This window comes from Periplaneta americana, chromosome 12, assembly GCF_040183065.1.
Source record: "Periplaneta americana isolate PAMFEO1 chromosome 12, P.americana_PAMFEO1_priV1, whole genome shotgun sequence".
Lineage (NCBI taxonomy): Eukaryota > Metazoa > Arthropoda > Insecta > Blattodea > Blattidae > Periplaneta > Periplaneta americana.
The window spans coordinates 52,486,495-52,505,361 of record NC_091128.1 but is presented as its reverse complement, the minus strand read 5'-3'; the positions used below and the strand labels follow the sequence as shown (position 1 = coordinate 52,505,361).

General features: G+C 35.7%; 1 protein-coding gene across 1 annotated transcript in view; it reads left to right on the top strand.

Moving 5' to 3' along the window:
* Hel89B (histone acetyltransferase 1) overlaps nucleotides 1-18,867 on the top strand; it is a 166,693-nt gene that overhangs the window by 50,493 nt on the left and 97,333 nt on the right. The window contains exons 11-16 of the mRNA XM_069841318.1: nucleotides 2,445-2,670; nucleotides 4,971-5,117; nucleotides 5,591-5,771; nucleotides 7,573-7,919; nucleotides 8,995-9,161; nucleotides 11,571-11,688. Coding sequence (XP_069697419.1) covers nucleotides 2,445-2,670; nucleotides 4,971-5,117; nucleotides 5,591-5,771; nucleotides 7,573-7,919; nucleotides 8,995-9,161; nucleotides 11,571-11,688 — 1,186 coding nt within the window. The remainder of the gene's footprint in view (nucleotides 1-2,444; nucleotides 2,671-4,970; nucleotides 5,118-5,590; nucleotides 5,772-7,572; nucleotides 7,920-8,994; nucleotides 9,162-11,570; nucleotides 11,689-18,867) is intronic.

Below are 18,867 nucleotides of genomic sequence, written 5' to 3'. Positions count from 1 at the left end.
ACTTGAAGAAAGTTCCTCTTGAAACAAGTAGCTTCTTCACGAAAATATAGAACTCTTAATGGAGCTTTGACAAATATCTTTTTTTGTTTTGAAACCAGTTTATCTATATTAGGAAGCTGTCTCCTAACTTCTTGTGATATTCTGTGCAAAATACGTGCAATGCAGGTTATATTTACCATTTTTGATATAAAATGACGCAGCCTTTACTGTATAAGGTGTGACATCTGTAACAAAAAGGAGGACATTGTCATGTTGAATGCTATGTGGTCAAAGAACATTCATGCTTTTATCTAACACTATGCAAATTGTTGAGTGGTTGCTCTTTACCAAAACCTCTGTAGTTAGAACAAATATCTTGCCAGGACCGGCTGATTTGAATATGTTGATGATTACATTGGTAACTTATCGGTCTTCCACATTACATGTTTTATCAATAGAGAAAAATATTGGCTTATCACCAATATTTTTTATTCTTAACATCGTGTCTTTATGACACTGACCTAAATAATTCTTGTGCATTCATCTGGAATACTCTCACCAAAATGATGCTTGTGGAAGCAGCTTAATTTTGGATTGTTTAGTTTTTTTAATGAAATGTTCACACCAATCATTACCGCACATAATTCTTTATGGAATGCAGTAGATTCTCTCTGTCCTAAAAGAAACTGAGTACATTTATTAATTTTAGCATGAGTTAAAGCTTTCAAGTGTTTCTCATGTCCATCATGCTGTTGCACAACAGACTGTTTTTTGGCACGTACTTTAATGTTACATACTTTACAAAGTAACACACTTCTGTCAAATGTAAATACATCTTTCCCGAATTCTGTAACTAATTGCTGTAAAATACACTTTTATTCTTTTTTGAATTCAACATTCTCACTAGACAAAACCACATGCTGTACTGTAACTGTACTGAACAGAAGTTAACAGATCAAATCCTTTTCTTTTCGTGCTGTCTCCATCCCACCCATCCACCCACCTACCCACCCTTTGCTCACCTTCGATATAAAAGAAAATTTTAAACAATTTCACTTGCTGGGTTTTTACAAGCTTTGCATGCCGAGAGCTGAACTATATTAGTGGGGTGCAGTGAACTCTGTATTTCCAGGTAAAATCTCCCTTCACCATATTCCTTACCAGCTTATTGAATCATTTTGACCACCTACTGAAGAAAAATGCAGCAAGTACGATTTGTATGTAAGATTATTGGAAAATGAAACGAAATTAAAAAAAAAAAAATTATATAAAAATCGATAAGAATTATTGGAGTAAATTATTTTTAATGACCTCAAAAATTAAAAATTGATCTATTCAACAAAAATAGGAAGAAAAAATGCAACATAAAAATCACATATTTTGTTTTGTTATAATATAAAATGAATTGCTGTATTAAATCCAAAAGTCAAAAGAAAAGTGATATTTCATCAACATCCATCCCCTATTTGTAAGGTATTTTGGAATAAATCAAATGTGCAATAATAAAGGGAGTGATACTTCATACCTTTAAAAATAATTGCAAACTGTAAGCATTCCCCCCTCCTCCCCCGCCCCTTGCGGTTTTTCTTGATGTTTCCATTCCATATCGTGGCATTTGCTCTCCAGTTCGAAGTGGTGAATCTGAGTTTAATCTCCAGTAATGATTCATTCCAGAAATCATTACTTCTGTTACCATAATGGTCCAATAAGCATTTGCAGATGTCCAGATTCTTGTGCTCTTTGATGGCATAATGAAAGCCAAGCCTGTTAATAGCTCATTTCTTATGCATAGCTACGATTAATTCTGTTTTGGTAAAGGGAAATAAGCCATAAAAATGAGTTTGGAGATATGAAAATTAAACTTATTGCAAATAATTTTCTACACAAAGAACATCAAATGCTAGTGATTTTTGTACACTTGTATAATTTAACGTGTGTGTTCATCCGGGGATCAAAATTCCATCTGCACAAAACACCATAGAATTTGCATATGGTTTGCCACACCTTGATAATCACGCATTGGTTTGTCAGAATTTTAGTATAAACTCGCTCAATGTTATCAGTAGCTGTATGTGAATTAGTGTCCTCTTTCTTGATGAACACTTGTTCAGTAATGTTTTTTTAATCTCTCCTTCTAGCAGTAGACACTCTTTATGTAATAGTAAAAGACTGACCCCATATTTTGCTGAAAGATTTGCATGAACTTAGACCATCTTCAAACCACTGTTTGCTGTTATGCCTTGGTGCAGAGGTCAGTGTGTTCATGTTGTTCTACTAAATGAATGGAACTGAAAGTTGAAATTTTCACCATTATGATCACAGGCACCCAATTTCCATGAAATAATGTTGAGAAAATAGTATAGCTAACTTGTAAAAAATTATAACAGAAATGCAGGTAATGATGGCTTATCTTAATACAGAATGTTTACAGTAATGCAAGTAACCTGATATTTTAATTTTTACAGACCTCAGCCCCTCAGTGATGTTGTGCCTCGTCTGTGGCCATTCCTTTGCCATAGTACATCTTCTGTTCGTCGTGCTACTTTACAAACATTGCGCACCTTGACTGCACAACGTAGTGGAGAGAATGGCATAAGTTGGACAGCTGCTCTGCTTCAAGATGCACTTAGACATATATTCCAGCGTGTGATTGTGGAACCACTTCCAGAAATTCAGGATTTGTCTGAACAGGTAGAAACTTTAGTAATACTTCTTTTACTAAAAGAAAGGCAGACAAAAACTGCAATGCTGTAAAGAGGTAGAGAGGAATATATATATATATATATATATATATATATAAATATATATATATATATAATATATATATATATATATATATATATATATATATATATATATATATGGTTATATACACACATGGATCATTCAATAATTAGTGGTAACATCTGAATTAACAACAAAGAAAACGTTTTTGGAACAGTCACATTGTTGCAGTGCTCAGAAGTAATCTCCTCCCACATGAATAACCCGCCTCCACACCTCAGGGAGACGACGGATGCCATCTACAGCGTCTTGTACTAATCTTCGAACATACTGCTCTACTGCTGCTATAATTGCCTGTCTGGTTCTAAAGCGAACTCCTCTAAGTGGCAATTCCATTTTCGGGAAAAGGTCAAAATCACACGGACTCGTATCTGGAGAATATGGAGGATGCTCCAGAACTTCCCAGTTCCATCTGTGAAGTAAATTAATCACAGGGGCAGCTGTGTGAGAGTGAACACCATCATGTAGCACAATAGGATGAGAATTTAGGAGATTTGTACATTCACTGCACACCGCTGGTTGTAAATGTTGTTCCAGAAAGTAACTACTATGCACCATTCACATGATTTCCAACAGGAACTGAATGAGTGAGAAGGATTCTGTCAAAATCATAACTAACAACGGTGTTCTTCCAGCAGCACTCTTACACGTTCTACAGTCTGCCAGCTTCACGTTTTTTATGAACGTCTGCCCTCCCGCTGCGAAATGCATGTGCCCACCTAGCCATGGTACGATATGGTGAAGCCTCTACCCCAAGCTTCCAGTAATGCTGTATGGCATTGTCGAGCATTCTTGCCTCTTGTAACCTGAATTTCAATTAAGTATCTTTGTATTTGCTAACATTTTAGAGCGCTACAGATATGTCTACAAATTAAACTCACTACAAATATCTTGTAAATGAGATTATTGTCTTCAAACTCACAGATAACACACATCAGATGCTCTTCTTTTTCATTGTTATCAGCTTGCCTCATTTACTGCTGATAGTGCCACATACAAACATTGTTGCCACTAATCATTGAATGACCCATGTATCTGTTGATAGTAGTGCAAGATCTGCATTAGTTTGAGATCCATTATAATGCAAAAAGAATGGGGTATCATATCATTTTGATCATATTTCAAATCACTGTTATGGGAATGTATAAAATCCGTATTGTTCTACCTGCAGGGTTTGTATCTGAGTAACCCCATTTCATGGCATGTATACAAAGTCACTGAGAACTGCAGTTTTGGAGGTGACTGTTACATAATCCAAATTTAGGTTGTTACCTGGTGCATTGTAAATACTATATGTTGTGAAACATTGTCCCTTTTTCATACATCAAACTTTGCAATTTCAGATTTATCTGTATCTGACATCTATTTTACATTTCTTGTGTGTAAAGGATTTGTAAACCGCTATAATGATGCCACATTCTATTTGTGTAGACTTAGGAAGCAAGTTAATACCTATGATAATCCTTTGTATGGTAGTATTTAGCATTTTTTAAAGAAATATTGGCTTCTTGGATGGTATGTCGATTCTATTATCATATAATAGCTTCACTATCTCTGCTTTCTTCGCTTGCGAATATCCACCTGCATTCATTCCACTGTCAAATCTTTATTTCATTTTTTTACTAAAGTTGTCCCTTCCTGGAGACCTGATTGGGATACAGTTTTAACTTCAGAACCTTTTACTTTGGGACGTTCCATTTTAAGCTGTGTTGTAGATAAGTTAATATTAACCATAGTGCACTACAGGGGGGGGGGGGTGATCTACATTACATCATATTAGGAGTAAGAAAAAGAAAAGATGCCCTAGGCTTGAGAACTCTAATACTCTCGGGGTGAAAACAAGAAAGAGTTCAGCCAAGGGAGACTGTATAGGAAAGAATATAATAGGGATCTGTTATAAGTAAGTGAAAGTAATGCTAGATTGATCATTTACTAATCATGTTAATTGGTTAGTAGCCCATTCCATTCACCATGCGTATGTGTTCCCATGGTTACTAACAGCAGCCCCACGTGTAAGTTGGGGTTAGACTCTGGGAAGTTGTCCAAATCGGTTCCTTAAAGCTTAAAGCTTTCAGTTTTAAGAAATTAAAAGGTCTCCTCCCTATTGATAACAGCATCCGTTTTGCAGCAACAGTGTAAGAAGCTGCGCTCTGACAACCGTGAATACTACTATTCATTCTGTTTAAATCAGCATTTTCTTGTTACAGGTGTGGGGGAATCTTGTACACAACAGTGAACTGGAAGATCTTCTAGTTGCTGCTTGTCCATTTGTCAGCACTTGGCTCTGCCTAACTATGCAGCCTGCTAAACTGGCCATTGATCCTTCCCAGCTAATACAAAGCAAGTCTTTCAGAGTGAGTATGGGTGAAATGGCATTCAAATTAAATGAAAAGTTGAGTGTAAATGCATTTCTTTGCTTGTGTAGTAGCCTCTTTTGTGTAATTATTATTTCCATATTTTTCTTCCTCAATAGAATAAAGGTATTCATATGCACATCATTGCATATGTAAGAACTTGTTTCATCAGAATGTTAAAATACATATCAGTTGTTATGTTTATTGCGAGTACTGTTAAAAGTGGGATTTTTAAAAGTGAATATCATTTTTTATAAATAATCGGACAAAAGCCCCACATTAAAGCAGGTTTCCTGTGTGAAGGTGAGTCTGATGAGGTAAAGTGCACATATATGACAGTGTGTTGTACAACCTTTTATCATTCACGCAAAGTCCATCAGATGTAATGGAAATGCGGACATGATGACAGGACTTTGGACTTTCAATCTTTTTTAGAAATGTCTAACAAAATAATTGATTTTTGTATTGCATAGGATCGGTCAGGGGAGAGAAGTGTGAGGAAACCACGAGCATTATCTTCTCTAGAAAGTGGCTGCAGCAATGGAAATCCTCGATGTGAGCTGAAGTTATATGTTGGTGGAAGTGAAACTACTCCTAATGCAATACGAGAGCAGAATGTGATGCGGGCTCGTTGCATGGCTAGTCGGATGCTAGGTAACATTCACTTTGCACATATTATATAAAGCCTACTTCATAAAGTAACCTCCATTTGGTAATTTAAAAATTGCAAATACAACATTTTATTATAACAAGTTGAAGCTACAGTCTTATACTACTTTTCGACATAGTCACCCTTCAAATAGAGACACTTATTGTATCTTTTAACCAGCTTTGAAATCCCCTCTACATAGAACTCTGGTGCTTGGGACTTGAACCACCCTTCAACACTACTTTTAAACCCTTCATCAAACCGCTGAGAAGCAAGTCACTTCTCCATGTGTGTGAAGAGATGTGTAATTGCTAGGAGCCAAATTCTGGCCAGGCACTTGGAAATTCTCCATTCGCCTTCTAGCTTCCCAGTATAATTTAGAGTCCGAATCCAAAAGATTTGATGTCAAAGCTGAACATTTTCGTAAATGTTCTTGATTCATCAAAGAGTCTTCTAGGTTACATAGGATGCATTTTGGTGAACCGAAAATTCCAATTTTAAACAGATGTACTGCTAAACAGTCACGGCCAGTTAGCATCCGAAAATTTGCTACTGCATCATGTCGAGGAGAATCAGGTACTGGTTTATGTTCTTTTTCAGTAACCAATAGTGACCAAGATTTATTATTACTGTTTTCTTGAAATTTCTTTAGAATTTTGATTTGAAATTGTGTTTGTATAAACAATTTGGCACTGTGATAAGGTATCTTTTTCAAGGGTACTTGTAATATTTTAGTTCCTTTCTTTGCCAAAAAATCTGCAGTCTCATTGGCCATAGTACCACAATGGGCAGGGATCCATTTGGGATACAGGTTTTTATTTTGTTTTCCCAGTATGTGTATGGATAATTGAATTTCTGCGGTTTTTGAAATTTTGTAGGACTATTGATTGGAGCTATGGCTTGGATTGTAGAAATAGAGTTGCTAAAAGTAACAGCATTTTTTAACATATTAATTTAATAAATAAGTTGTGTTAATGCCCTGTTGATTGCTGCAATTTCTCCATCAAAGTGAGTAGAAGGACTCCCTGTAGACAAATAAAATCTGAATAATTTGGAATATATTCCAGCCCGAGCTGGTTCATCATTTTGATATTTGGAGCTGTGTAATCAATCTGTGTCAGAGTAGAATGTATTTATCTGGCCGTGAAACCAGGTGGCTCAGGTTCGAATCCCGGTTGGGGCAAGTTACCTGGTTGATGTTTTTTCCAGGGTTTTCCCTCAACCCAATATGAGCAAATGCTAGGTAACTTTCGGTGCTGGACCCCGGACTCATTTCACTTACATCACCTTCATTTCATTCAGATACTAAATACCTGAGATGCTGATACAGCGTCGTAAAATAACCCAATAAAATAAAATAGAGATATGTTATTTTGAAACCATTAGTTGTAGAAAGGTCTAGTTTGTGCCATTGTGTGTATAATCAAATGCATATTGTTTAAAATATATTATCACAGAATGTGATTTTTTAGTTCAGTACACCTTTAACTAATGCTGAGTTCTTGACAATAAAGCCATTAACTCTCTTGTTTTCTCACACATAGAGGAAAGTATTGTAATCACAAGACGTAATAAAAATGCGAGAAGAAACTTCAAATAGTTACACATAGATGTTGACATCACTGATAATTCATGATTACAAGCAAGTGGTTTAATATAAGACAGAAAATGAATTATTAATGTAATATTCTCTGGAGTGAGTCTTATCCAGTTCCCATATCTCTGTCCTTTGTATGTATTTTGTTAGTGATAGTGAAATGTGTATTTTAAACTACCATTTAATGATGTAACTTCTTGTTTTTCTAGGACTGCTGTCTTGCTACATTGTGCAGCCAGCACCTGGCATTGTGTACATGACAGAAGATGAAAACCCTATTGTTATTTATGTAAAGTTGCTGTTGACCTACCTCAACTCCAAGTCTGCCTTACAACGCATGGTTGCTGGCCTCGTTATTGTGGAATGGGCACGACTTGATACTTCCACTACTGAGTGTCCTGACATACTAAGAATTCGTCTTCACCAATGTCTGAATGAGAGCGTCTACTTCGACGAGATTGCTCTGTCCTTCACACGACTGCTGCAAGAGGCCAGGGATTTTGTGGCCATGCTCAAACATTACAAGTTACCATTGGATTCTGACACATATGGGAAGGTAAGTATTTTTGTTTTCAGTAACATTATGTTATTACCGAGGAAGTGTTCATATGCTGTGCTATTTTTTGTTATTCAAATTACAGTATTGATTTTGTGCACTTTACAGTTGAGATTTGTGTGTGTTTCGTCTGTTTTCTTGGTCATCCCAACTCTCTTTTTTCTACTGGTTTCTTATAGAACAGTGTTTTAGGTAGCCTTTTTATGTTGTTCTTTCTTCCTATTTTATTCAATTTACTTTTTCTTTTACTCTATTTCATAATTACAAAAATCAAAGCTAAAAGGCTGAAATGAATAGGGAAACAAAATCGAGAGAGTTTTGGAAGAACTACCACATGAACAGAAGTCAGTGAGAAGACCAAACTTATATCTTTAGATAACTTGGTAAAAGAATGAAACTGTTAAAAATGTGTTATTGGAAGATCTATATAGATATAGATAGATTTTTTTTTTTTTTTTTTTTTTTTTTTTTCCAATGCCACCAGGTTGTCTTTCGACATTTCTGGTCTTCTCTCCTGGCTGTGGCTTAATTGTAACCCACTTCTGAGGTTGGGGTGCCTGTACATTACCCCGATGATGTGATAGGATCATTATGATAATGTGGTGCCAGGAGAGGTCTTAAATCTAAACTTAACCTAAATTCCAGACCATGGACGAACACAGGAATAATCCCCTTTAAGGAAAAATTCCTGTGCTCTAACCGGGAATCGAACCCGGGACCTCATGAACTATAGCCAGAAGTTCTGACCACTAGACCATGAGGCTGGTAGATAGATAAAGTAGGATGATAAATTTTCTCAATTCAGCAGCAAACAGCTTCCATAGTTTCGAAAGCTGTTAATAATGATGATGGTAATAATAATAATAATAATAATAATAATAATAATAATAATAATAATAATAACCACCATCACCACCACCCTCACTCCCACTCCAACAGTTTTTTTTTTTTTTTCTTTTTCAACTCTCCAGAATCTCCACTTTGGTGTTAAGGTTAATATTGATATTAACATAAATGTACTATTATCGTATTCTTGTTGTAGATTTGCTTGCTTTAATATTTTATTTCATAACAGGTGCTGACATTAGAGCAGATCCAGCAACTCAGTGGACCTGTTGCTCAGCAGTTATTGTCAGGACACAAGCTCAAGCCGAAAGTTTCTGAGACTTTGGAGGAGCGCAGACGAGCCATTCAAGGAGCAGTGTCGCAAACCAGCTCTGATCAGATGTTACTTAGTATTTCGTAAGTGATTATTTTCACCTTTAAGAGCTACAAGTAGCCCAATTCAAACATTGTAATTTTTAATTATTGTGCTGTAAAACCTTTACTTTATGATAACCCTCTAACATGTTCAGTAAGAACCCGTAACTGCAGATAATTAAAAAATTCTGCAATCCAAAGGATAGGATATTCAAATGTAATTTCCCTCAGCAGACAGTTTCCAATAAATACATACAGAATTTTTTTTATTTCCACTGGGTTGAGTTTACCTCTATACAGAAAAGTGGTGTAGCTAATGCTTTGAGGGTTCCTGTGCAGATTAATTTTTGTGGTCCTTCGACCTTATCTTCTATAATCCCTCATTACATGACATATCTTCACTATATCGTTAAAAATATCATAAGAGAAAATAAGCACACCAAAACAAAGTAGGTACCACAAAAACTAGGTAGAATTGAACATTTTAACTCACAAAACTGATACTAAGCACCTCATAGGTTGTCCATTCACAGTGTTCACATACAAGGGAGATAATCTATTTGTGCAGAATATGGTTGAGGATGAGGTTATGCCAAGTTGCATGCTGTATACTTAACAGCTGAACCAAATTACATGTACTATTCGCTTGTTTCTTAATAATGAACCACCACCCCCACCGCCACTGCCACCGCCCCCACCATCACCACCAGATGATGTAACAAGAATTTTAAGAGAAAAAGAAGTACCAGAACAGATAATTGCAGTAATAGAAGAAATGAATAAAAATACAATAACAAAAATTTGTATAGAAGAACAAATGACAAATGAGATAAAATGTCAAAAAGGAATAAGACAAGGTGATTCCCTCAGTCCCTTATTATTTAATTTAATAATGGACAAAATTATATATAGTGTGAGAGATTTACGAAGTTATTTGATGGGAAATAAAAATTTTAATATAATAGCTTATGCTGATGACTTGGTACTGATGGCTAGTACTGAAGATGATTTACAATGATTGCTATATCATTTTGTAAAGAATGCAGGGAAATATAATATGAAGGTATCTTCAGAAAAAAAAAAAAGAAATATATGTGTGTCTCAAAAGAACCAATAAGATGTAAACTGGAAATAGAAAAAAAAAATGATCGAACAGGTGATGAGTTTTAGATACCTCGGAGTGGACATAACGAGTATCGCCATATAATAAATGAAGTAAGATATCAAACACAAAAAGCAGCTAGAATTTCAGGATGTCTACGTGATGTGGTCTGGAAAAATAAATACCTTAATACATAAAGTAAAATAAAAATACATAAAACAGCAGTCAGACCAATTCTAACATATGGTAAAGAAACTAGAGCAGAAACTAGTAAAACCAAACAACCTATGAGGACAACAGAAATGAACACTCTTAAGAACAATACTAGGAAAAACAAGATTAGATAAAGTAAAAAATGAAACAGTCCGACAAGAATGTGATATAATGGATGTGGTTAAATTCACAAAAGCAAGAAGACGAGAATGGAATTTCCATGTAGAACGAGCAGAAAGAAATAGATTGATCAGAGCAGCCAGAGACTTTATACCATGCGGGAGGAGGACAAGAGGTCGCCCAAAGAAGAGATGGAAAGAAGGATGTCTTTCATCTCCGTCAGAGCAAGCGTGAAGACAAACAAGCGAAAGCTTAAACAAAAGAAGAAGATGTGCTGATGTTTGGATTACTATTTCCGTGGTGAGTGAGTCTATTGTAATTCAGTGTTAAAACATACGAAGCTGTAATTGTGTTGTGCTGTTTCAGATAATTTAAATTTATATTTTCTTAAATTAGCTTTGTTTTGATTAGATTAGGTTCAATTTGGTGACTTTGCTTTTTTTTTTCTTTTTACAACTCATTTAATTGAGATGTGTGCGTGAATTCTTCATTTCTGGTCATTTACATTGTCATTTAAAAGATGCCAATGAAGAGCCAATTTTCGAGAATTTAATTATGTTACTAATTTATGCATCAGCATTGGACATAATTTGCAAATGTTCGCTTTTAATATGATGAAAATTCTTTGCCATTGGAAGTCAAAAGCTACAGCATACAACCACAATAATTGTATGTCAACTCTCTTCTTCGTGAAAGTGGAGAAGATGAGAATGCAGCATAGTATTCATTTGAGTAAGGTCATATACACAAATTTGTGCTCTTTCAAGGATAGAGAATGTATGTGGAATACAATAATACTCTGGATTCACAGATGTGGGGAGGGGGAATGCTTTCGAGTTACATTACTTATTTGCTGATGAACTTTTGTGTGCATTCAGTTTTATATATGGTTAATCTAATGATGCTCTTTTAAGTAGTGTAGAAAACACTAAGAAAACCCATGTTTATACAAAAAAAAAAAAAACACATAGTACCTTACATTTTCTTTTGATGTTGATATTTTCACTTATTTTCAGAACTCAAGCTACTTTAGCAGGTGCAGTAACCATGTTGGGATGCCTGCCAGAGAAACTGAACCCTGTAATTAAGCCTTTGATGGAGTCTATTAAGAAAGAGGAGAATGAACAATTACAGGTTTGTTCAGTAGTCTCTTCTGAAAGCTCGTTTGTGCACAGCTACTTAAATGTGTTGATTGCATTTTTGAGAGCATTTTGTCTTAAGCCTTGTTTGCAAATGTTACTGCTGTGAATACATTTCTTGATTTATTGGTCCCCAATCTGTACGTCATATATGCTTAGGAGAACTGAGGAGGCTTGATCTACGTTCCTGTTATATTTCTGTTCTTGCAAATATTTATATGTTGGTAATATTTGCTAAAGCAGTGATCAATTCATTCATATTTTGTTTTAATCCCTTAATATTTTGATGAAAAATAGATCATTTGTTGTATGGTTAGATTATTCATTATTTGGAACTTCATAATATTCATCATTTTGTTGTGATTCCTTCATTATGCTCCTTGCGAGCCTGCCTCGACTTTTCTTTATTCTCTAGTTTCACCCGCCACATGGCAAATCTTAGAGAGCAGACGGTCATCTCCCCCTGCCTTCCACCCTCGCTGCCCTTGTTGGCCACCCAGGTAGTAGAAGCACTTTACTCTCAATGACCAGCTACTTTGCCTTGCCGATAGTGCATCACTCACCCTGCCAGTGTAGCCAGTGCAGCCCACCCAAGTGGTTCACTTGAAATCCACAAGAGCGCAGTCAGGCGCTACCCATATCGTAAGTGGGGGAAATGCCTTCTCCCCATTGGTTGGCGCCAATGTGACGTCACTAGTCACGTGACGGGTGGGGGAGCCAGCCGCCCCCACACCTTTATAACCGTGGGTTTCATCGCTATAATGCAGAGAGCCTCTCACCTTCAAACTAACCACTTCTCTTCTCCTCTGAGCGCTTCACTCTCTCACCTTCTCTTCCCACATTCACCCTGGCTTGCTCAACCCTAGTCCTTCCTTCAAACCCCCTGCAGTGGTCGGAGTCGCGGGCCATGTTTAGTGAGCTCGATAACTGCATCCCATCTCTTCATCGGTCAGAGTCGCGGGCCATGTTTGCGAGGTCGATAGGTGAAGGTACCTAGTTCACATCTTCCTCATAATCGCCATAGCCGCCCCCTTTTCATTCGAGCAAGTTTAGTTTCACCTCTTCCCAGATACTCCAGTTACCCCTAATTTCTTATATCTCCCGCCATAGCTCCATAGATCTTCAACTAGTCTCATGCAGAGTGATAGGAACATATATTTCAATATTCGTCATATTTTAACGACACTCCCGTTTCCCCTGCCCACGACCCAGTAGAGGAACTAATTATTGAAATAAATCTCTATCTATGATCAGAGTGTTTCCTTTCAACATCGCAATATCATCCCTACACACACACTTCGGCCTATCCTGTCTTGTCACTCCCGTTTCCCCTCTCAACTCCTGCGACTACAGCATTCAGCAGAGGGACATCAGCGGAGACCGGCGCACGACAATTGCCTAACATTGTTCCAACATCATCCCCCACCCAGTTCGGCCTATCTTGTCCCGTCACTCCCGTTTCCCCTCTCTACACCTGCGACTACAGCATTCTGCAGAGGGACGTCCAACGGAGACTGGCGCACGACAATTTATTACCTTAATTGAACTCATTTTAAGCACCTTACTGGTGGGAGTGTAACCTAAAAATAGAGAAACTCTAGCATTAACTAACACAGGAATACGGTATTAACTTTAGCAATAAGAAGAAAAAGGTGCTCCTTGTCTCTATCATTCAGATGCAGATGTCTAGACAATAGTCCATTCCTTGCCAAATATGAGTAATCATGTCCTGTGTGATTACATACATTGTGTTGAGAATGAATGCTGTCTTGAAGTTTTGTTATATTTTGAACCATGGGTGGTATGCTGCTTCATCTTTGATGTGTCCCAAAAGGGAAGTCATATGGAGTTATGTCCGGAGACTGGGGTGGTCGCCAGAATAGGGTTGGGTTGTTGGCTCCAGAATGTGCTATCCTTTGTTGTGGGAGGACATAATTATTTTAACATTTCCATTGTGTTCCATCCTGCTAGAAAATGTAGATAGCTATCTGAATCTCTGTCTAATTGTGGAATTAGCCAGATTTCCAACACTGTTTCTTGCACAAAGAAGGAAAATGTCATAAATCTGTGTGTGACAGATGATGCAGGAGAGTTGACCTTGGGGAATATGTTTCTACTTAATCTCGTAATGTGGATGCTCAGTTACCCAGGTATGGACATTATGGCAGTTAACATACCCTCTGAGATGGAACATTGCTTTGTTATTGAATATCAGATGTGTCATCCTCCATTTTCCTTTATGTCTTCTGTGAAATGTACCCTTGTTGTTAAATAACACCTTCTATACAATTACTGTTGGCATTTGTAGCTACAAACTTTTCTCTGTTTGGCTTCTGCAGTATATGTTGCAATGCCTCCCTAACTCGATGTTGGCAATGGACATGCACGGATAGCCCAGACTTTTTCCTTTATGCAAACACCCACTGGTTACGAATTGATGATGGCAGCTGTTGATATTGTTCTCACACGGCAGCTCCTTCTGAATTGTTGATTGAAGTCATATCAAACTGTGATAACCAATTAACACTTTTTGAGCCACAATATACATAGACAGAGCATCTTCGTATTAGTTCATGTTTCACTTAGTAACATCGACTGTTGCAATACATATGTATGCTATCGTAAGCCTGACAGAATTACAACACAGAATAGTGGAAAACAAGTACAGTGAAACCTGTTCAAGGCGGAAGTGTCATGGTCCTATTCTTTTTCCATTGTGGACAGGTTTCTGTATTATTCAGATGTGAAATTAAAATTAAATATTTTATCATTTGTATACTCGGAAAACAAAATGGCATGCCGCAAACTGCAAGAAGAACAAAATATTCTGTTTAACACTACTTACATTAAATCAGCCTTCTGGTGAATCATCTTGATTAAAATCCCATTTTCTGTATAAATATCGCAACTCACTCATTAGTCATAACATTACTAAAGTTTACTAATCTCATTCAATTTAATATCTAACACTATACTATACTATAATACTGTACTGTATATCACTGCATTGCTCCACAAGATCGTCTGTGATGATGGTTGGCCTCCCACTGTGCTCCTCGTCATGCACATTTTGGCATCCTGCTGAAAATTGTCTACAGCAGCAACGCACCATCTGCTTGCTCATGACGTTAGGCCCATAGACCTGGCACAGCTGACGATAAATTTCAATCGGCGCTATGCCCTGTGCATTCAAAAACTTTATCACTGACCGCACTTCACACTCAGGAGGAGCTGGAATAGGAACGTCCATCTTCAACCAATGCAACAAAGCTACTGAGAGCACTCGGGAAGTTCCGCTAGCGCATGCGCCATGCCAGGACATTACTCTATCACGTACACGCAGTTGCTTTGCACAACATATTATGGTTTCCTAGCTGTGAGACGAATGAGAAAGTTACTTTATGGACGTGCCTCGTAGTATTGAGAAGGGAAGTGCTAAAAAGAGAGATTTAACAATTTATGAAATCGAATTTAGTATGATTTTTAGGAGTTTATGTAAAATCAACAATTAATAATTTTAATTTTAGCGATATTACATTTTAGGTGGAATTTATGTTCATAGAACTGGTGCAGACAATGAGTGCTGCTGAATTGAAGACTCAGATTGTAACACTGAAAGAGACTGATTGCTGATTGATCAGTTTCCTTTTGCATAATAGGGTTGAATTGACGTGAAAACTAATTTGTAAATTCTTGCCTGACCTGAACAACCTACCACCCCTTTTATGCTAGGATGGACTTTTCCAAACGAACTTTGGTTCCAAAAATTGAGGTGAAATCTTCTTCCCTCCTCTTCTAAGTCCAATATGGGACGAATTTGCCTGTAAGACATTTTTTTAATAGTATTTTTATAGTATCTTTTCTTTTTTTCGATAGGGGATTTTTTGCAGTTTTAATACTAGTATTTTTATTTTAAATATACGAAAAATACTAAAAAGATACTTTTCAGGTTTTAGGCATTTAGCCTATAGAAGTTTATAGTTCATTTAGGCGTTTTAGGTTCCATAGAATTTTAATAGAGGAATCCTGTGTGCATGTTGTTTAATCAACTGTCCGAAGACAGATCTGAACCTCACAAGTGATACCAACATGACACCGCTTATGAGGCAACTAGGCCAGGAGTTAATGGGGTAGGGTGGCCAGTTTCTTTCCTCCTCAATTGCATACATCGCATATCATCAAGTGAGATGTACTGCCTGATAATAGATATACATATCAGCCAGAACCTCAATTAGAGGTGTATTGTATTGTATTTATTAACATTCCATGGTATTCATACATGCTTACAGCTAGAATATGGAACAAGTCAAAAAACTTAATACTATTATAAAATCTTAATTTATAGTCACAGTCTAGATGAAATATATACAGACGAGATTTACAATATAGTCTACTAGTACAACACATAGTTTTAGTATCAATTTCATGAAGTGTTATTGAATGTCATGAATTCACCTACAGAATAGAAGACGTGAGAAATTAGGTACTTCTTTAATTTGGCCCTAAATAATTTTATGTTTTGAGTTTCATTTTTTATATCGATAGGGAGGCTATTAAAAATTTTTACTGCCATATAATGCACTCCTTTTTGATAGCACGATAGACTTGCCAATGGAGTATGAAAGTCATTTTTTTGACGTGTATTTGTGCTATGAACTGTTGAATTAGTTACAAAGTTTTCACGATTACATACGAGGAAGACTATTAATGAAAAGATATACTGACAAGCCATGGGCATTATTTGTAGTTTTTTTAAAATAGTCCTACACGACTCCCTAGATTTCGCACCTACTATTATTCTAATTACTCTTTTTTGTAATAGAAATATATTGTTACTATCTGTGGAATTTCCCCAGAATATTATTCCAAAACTCATTACCGAGTGGAAGTATGCAAAGTATATTGTTTTTAAGATATTGATATTTACTATCTTTTGCATAGATCTAATAGCAAAACAAGCTGAATTTAGTTTGGGGGTAATTTCTTTAATATGATTTTTCCAATTTAACACATCATTGATTTTTAAGCCAAGAAATTTGGTTGTTGTTTCTAATAGGGATCTATTGTTAATTATTGCGCTAGAAATTTGCGACGTTGAATTTGGACAGGATTTAAATTGAATTATGTTAGTTTTGTTACAATTTAATACTAATTTATTGACTGAGGACCAGTCACATATTTTGAAGAGAATTTCCTCTGTTGAAGATTGGAATGTGTTGGAGTTATTGGCTGTAATTACTATACTTGTGTCATCTGCAAATAATATGGGATGACCTACATCTTTTATAAGGGGGGCAAGATCATTTATAAACACTAGAAAAAGTAGGGGACCTAATATTGATCCTTGAGGAATTCCATTATTAATAGTTCCCCATGTCGATGTAGATTTCATAGTTGTATTGATTTCAACTTTCTGTTTCCTATCTATGAGATATGAGTGAAACCATTGGTGTGCAACACCTTTAATTCCATAATAATCTAATTTATCTAGCAGCATTTTATGATTTATACAATCAAATGCTTTGGATAAATCACAGAAAATCCCTCCAACTTGTAATTTTTTATTTACTGCCTCCAGAATTTTGTCAGTTAAACTAAATGTTGCATTTTCTGTGCCTTTATTTTTCCTAAATCCAAATTATTCTGGGACTAAAATGTTGTATCTTCCTAGATGATGATATAATCTTTTACACATTACTTTTTCAAAGATTTTGGAGAAGACTGGTAGAAGTGATATGGGTCTGTAATTTTCTGGAGACGTTGTTTCTCCCTTTTTGAAGATAGGAATAACCACTGAATATTTTAATCTCTCAGGAAATATACCATTGAACATTGAATAGTTACATAAATAACTTAATGGCCCATCTATAATATCTGAACTCGCTTTTAATATTTTGCTTGTTATTTCATCATACCCTGAGGAGTTTTTTGACTTTAGATTTTTAATAATTGCAATTATTTCTTGTTTGTTTGTTGGAAATATTTGAATATTTGGGAATTTTGTCGGAAAATATTGTGTTAAAGAATCTAAACTGTTAGTAACATTATCTTGGGGGATGTTGAGGTTATCAGTTATTGTAAGAAAATATTTGTTAAATATGTTTGCAATTTCATTTGGGTCTGACGTTTTTGTATTGTTAGATATAAGGGTATAGTTTGTTACTTTACTTTTTGATCGTCCACTTTCTTTTTTAATTATGTTCCAAGTTGTTTTGATTTTATTATCAGAGTTTTGTATTGTTGTATTATAGTGTAATTCTTTAGCTTTTTGAATTACTTTGTGTAATATTTTTTAATAATTTTTATAGTGTTGTTTTAAGTTTGTATCATTACTATTTCTGCTCTGTATGTATAATGATCTCTTGGTTTTGCATGAGATTTTAATACCTTGTGTAATCCATCTATTGTTACATATTGTTTCATTTTTATACTTTACAGGAAAACTAGATTCAAAAATATTTAGAAATGTTTTATGAAACTCGTTGAATTTACTGTTGATATCACTTTGACTGTTTACTGATTCCCATGTTTCATTTTTAAGGTTTATTTAAAAATCATTTAATGATTCCCTGTTTATATTTCTGAATCTCACTTTAGTTGGTTTTTTTGATGATGTGTTAATATTTATACTTAGGAGTTGAGCATCGTGATCCGAAAGACCATTAATTATTGGGGTTGTTTGAGATATACCTATTTTTTCTTTTCCGATGAATATGTTGTCTATTGCAGTAGCTGAATCCCCTTGTATTCTGGTCGGAAAGTTTACTGTGTAAATTAAATTGAAAGATGCTAGCAATGAATTTAGTTGATCTTTCCTATTGCTTTCTGTTAGATAATCGACATTGATGTCTCCGCAAATAATGCATTCACGTTTCAGTTTCTGTAAGTATTCTAGTGCCTTTTCCAATAAATGAATAAAATTTTCGTAGTCTCCAGATGGTGCTCTATATAGACATATTATAATGAAATTATATGTTTCATTTTCTAATTCAACAGCACAAATTTCTAAATCCCTGTCTTTGCAAAAATGTGAAAGATCAATATTTTTGAATTTAAGGTCAGATTTGAGAAATACACTCACGCCTCCATCCTCAAGAGTTTGTCTGCAGTAACTAGCAACTAATTTATATCCTTCCGGTGAGAGAGAATATTTCCTGTTGTTTCATATGGTGTT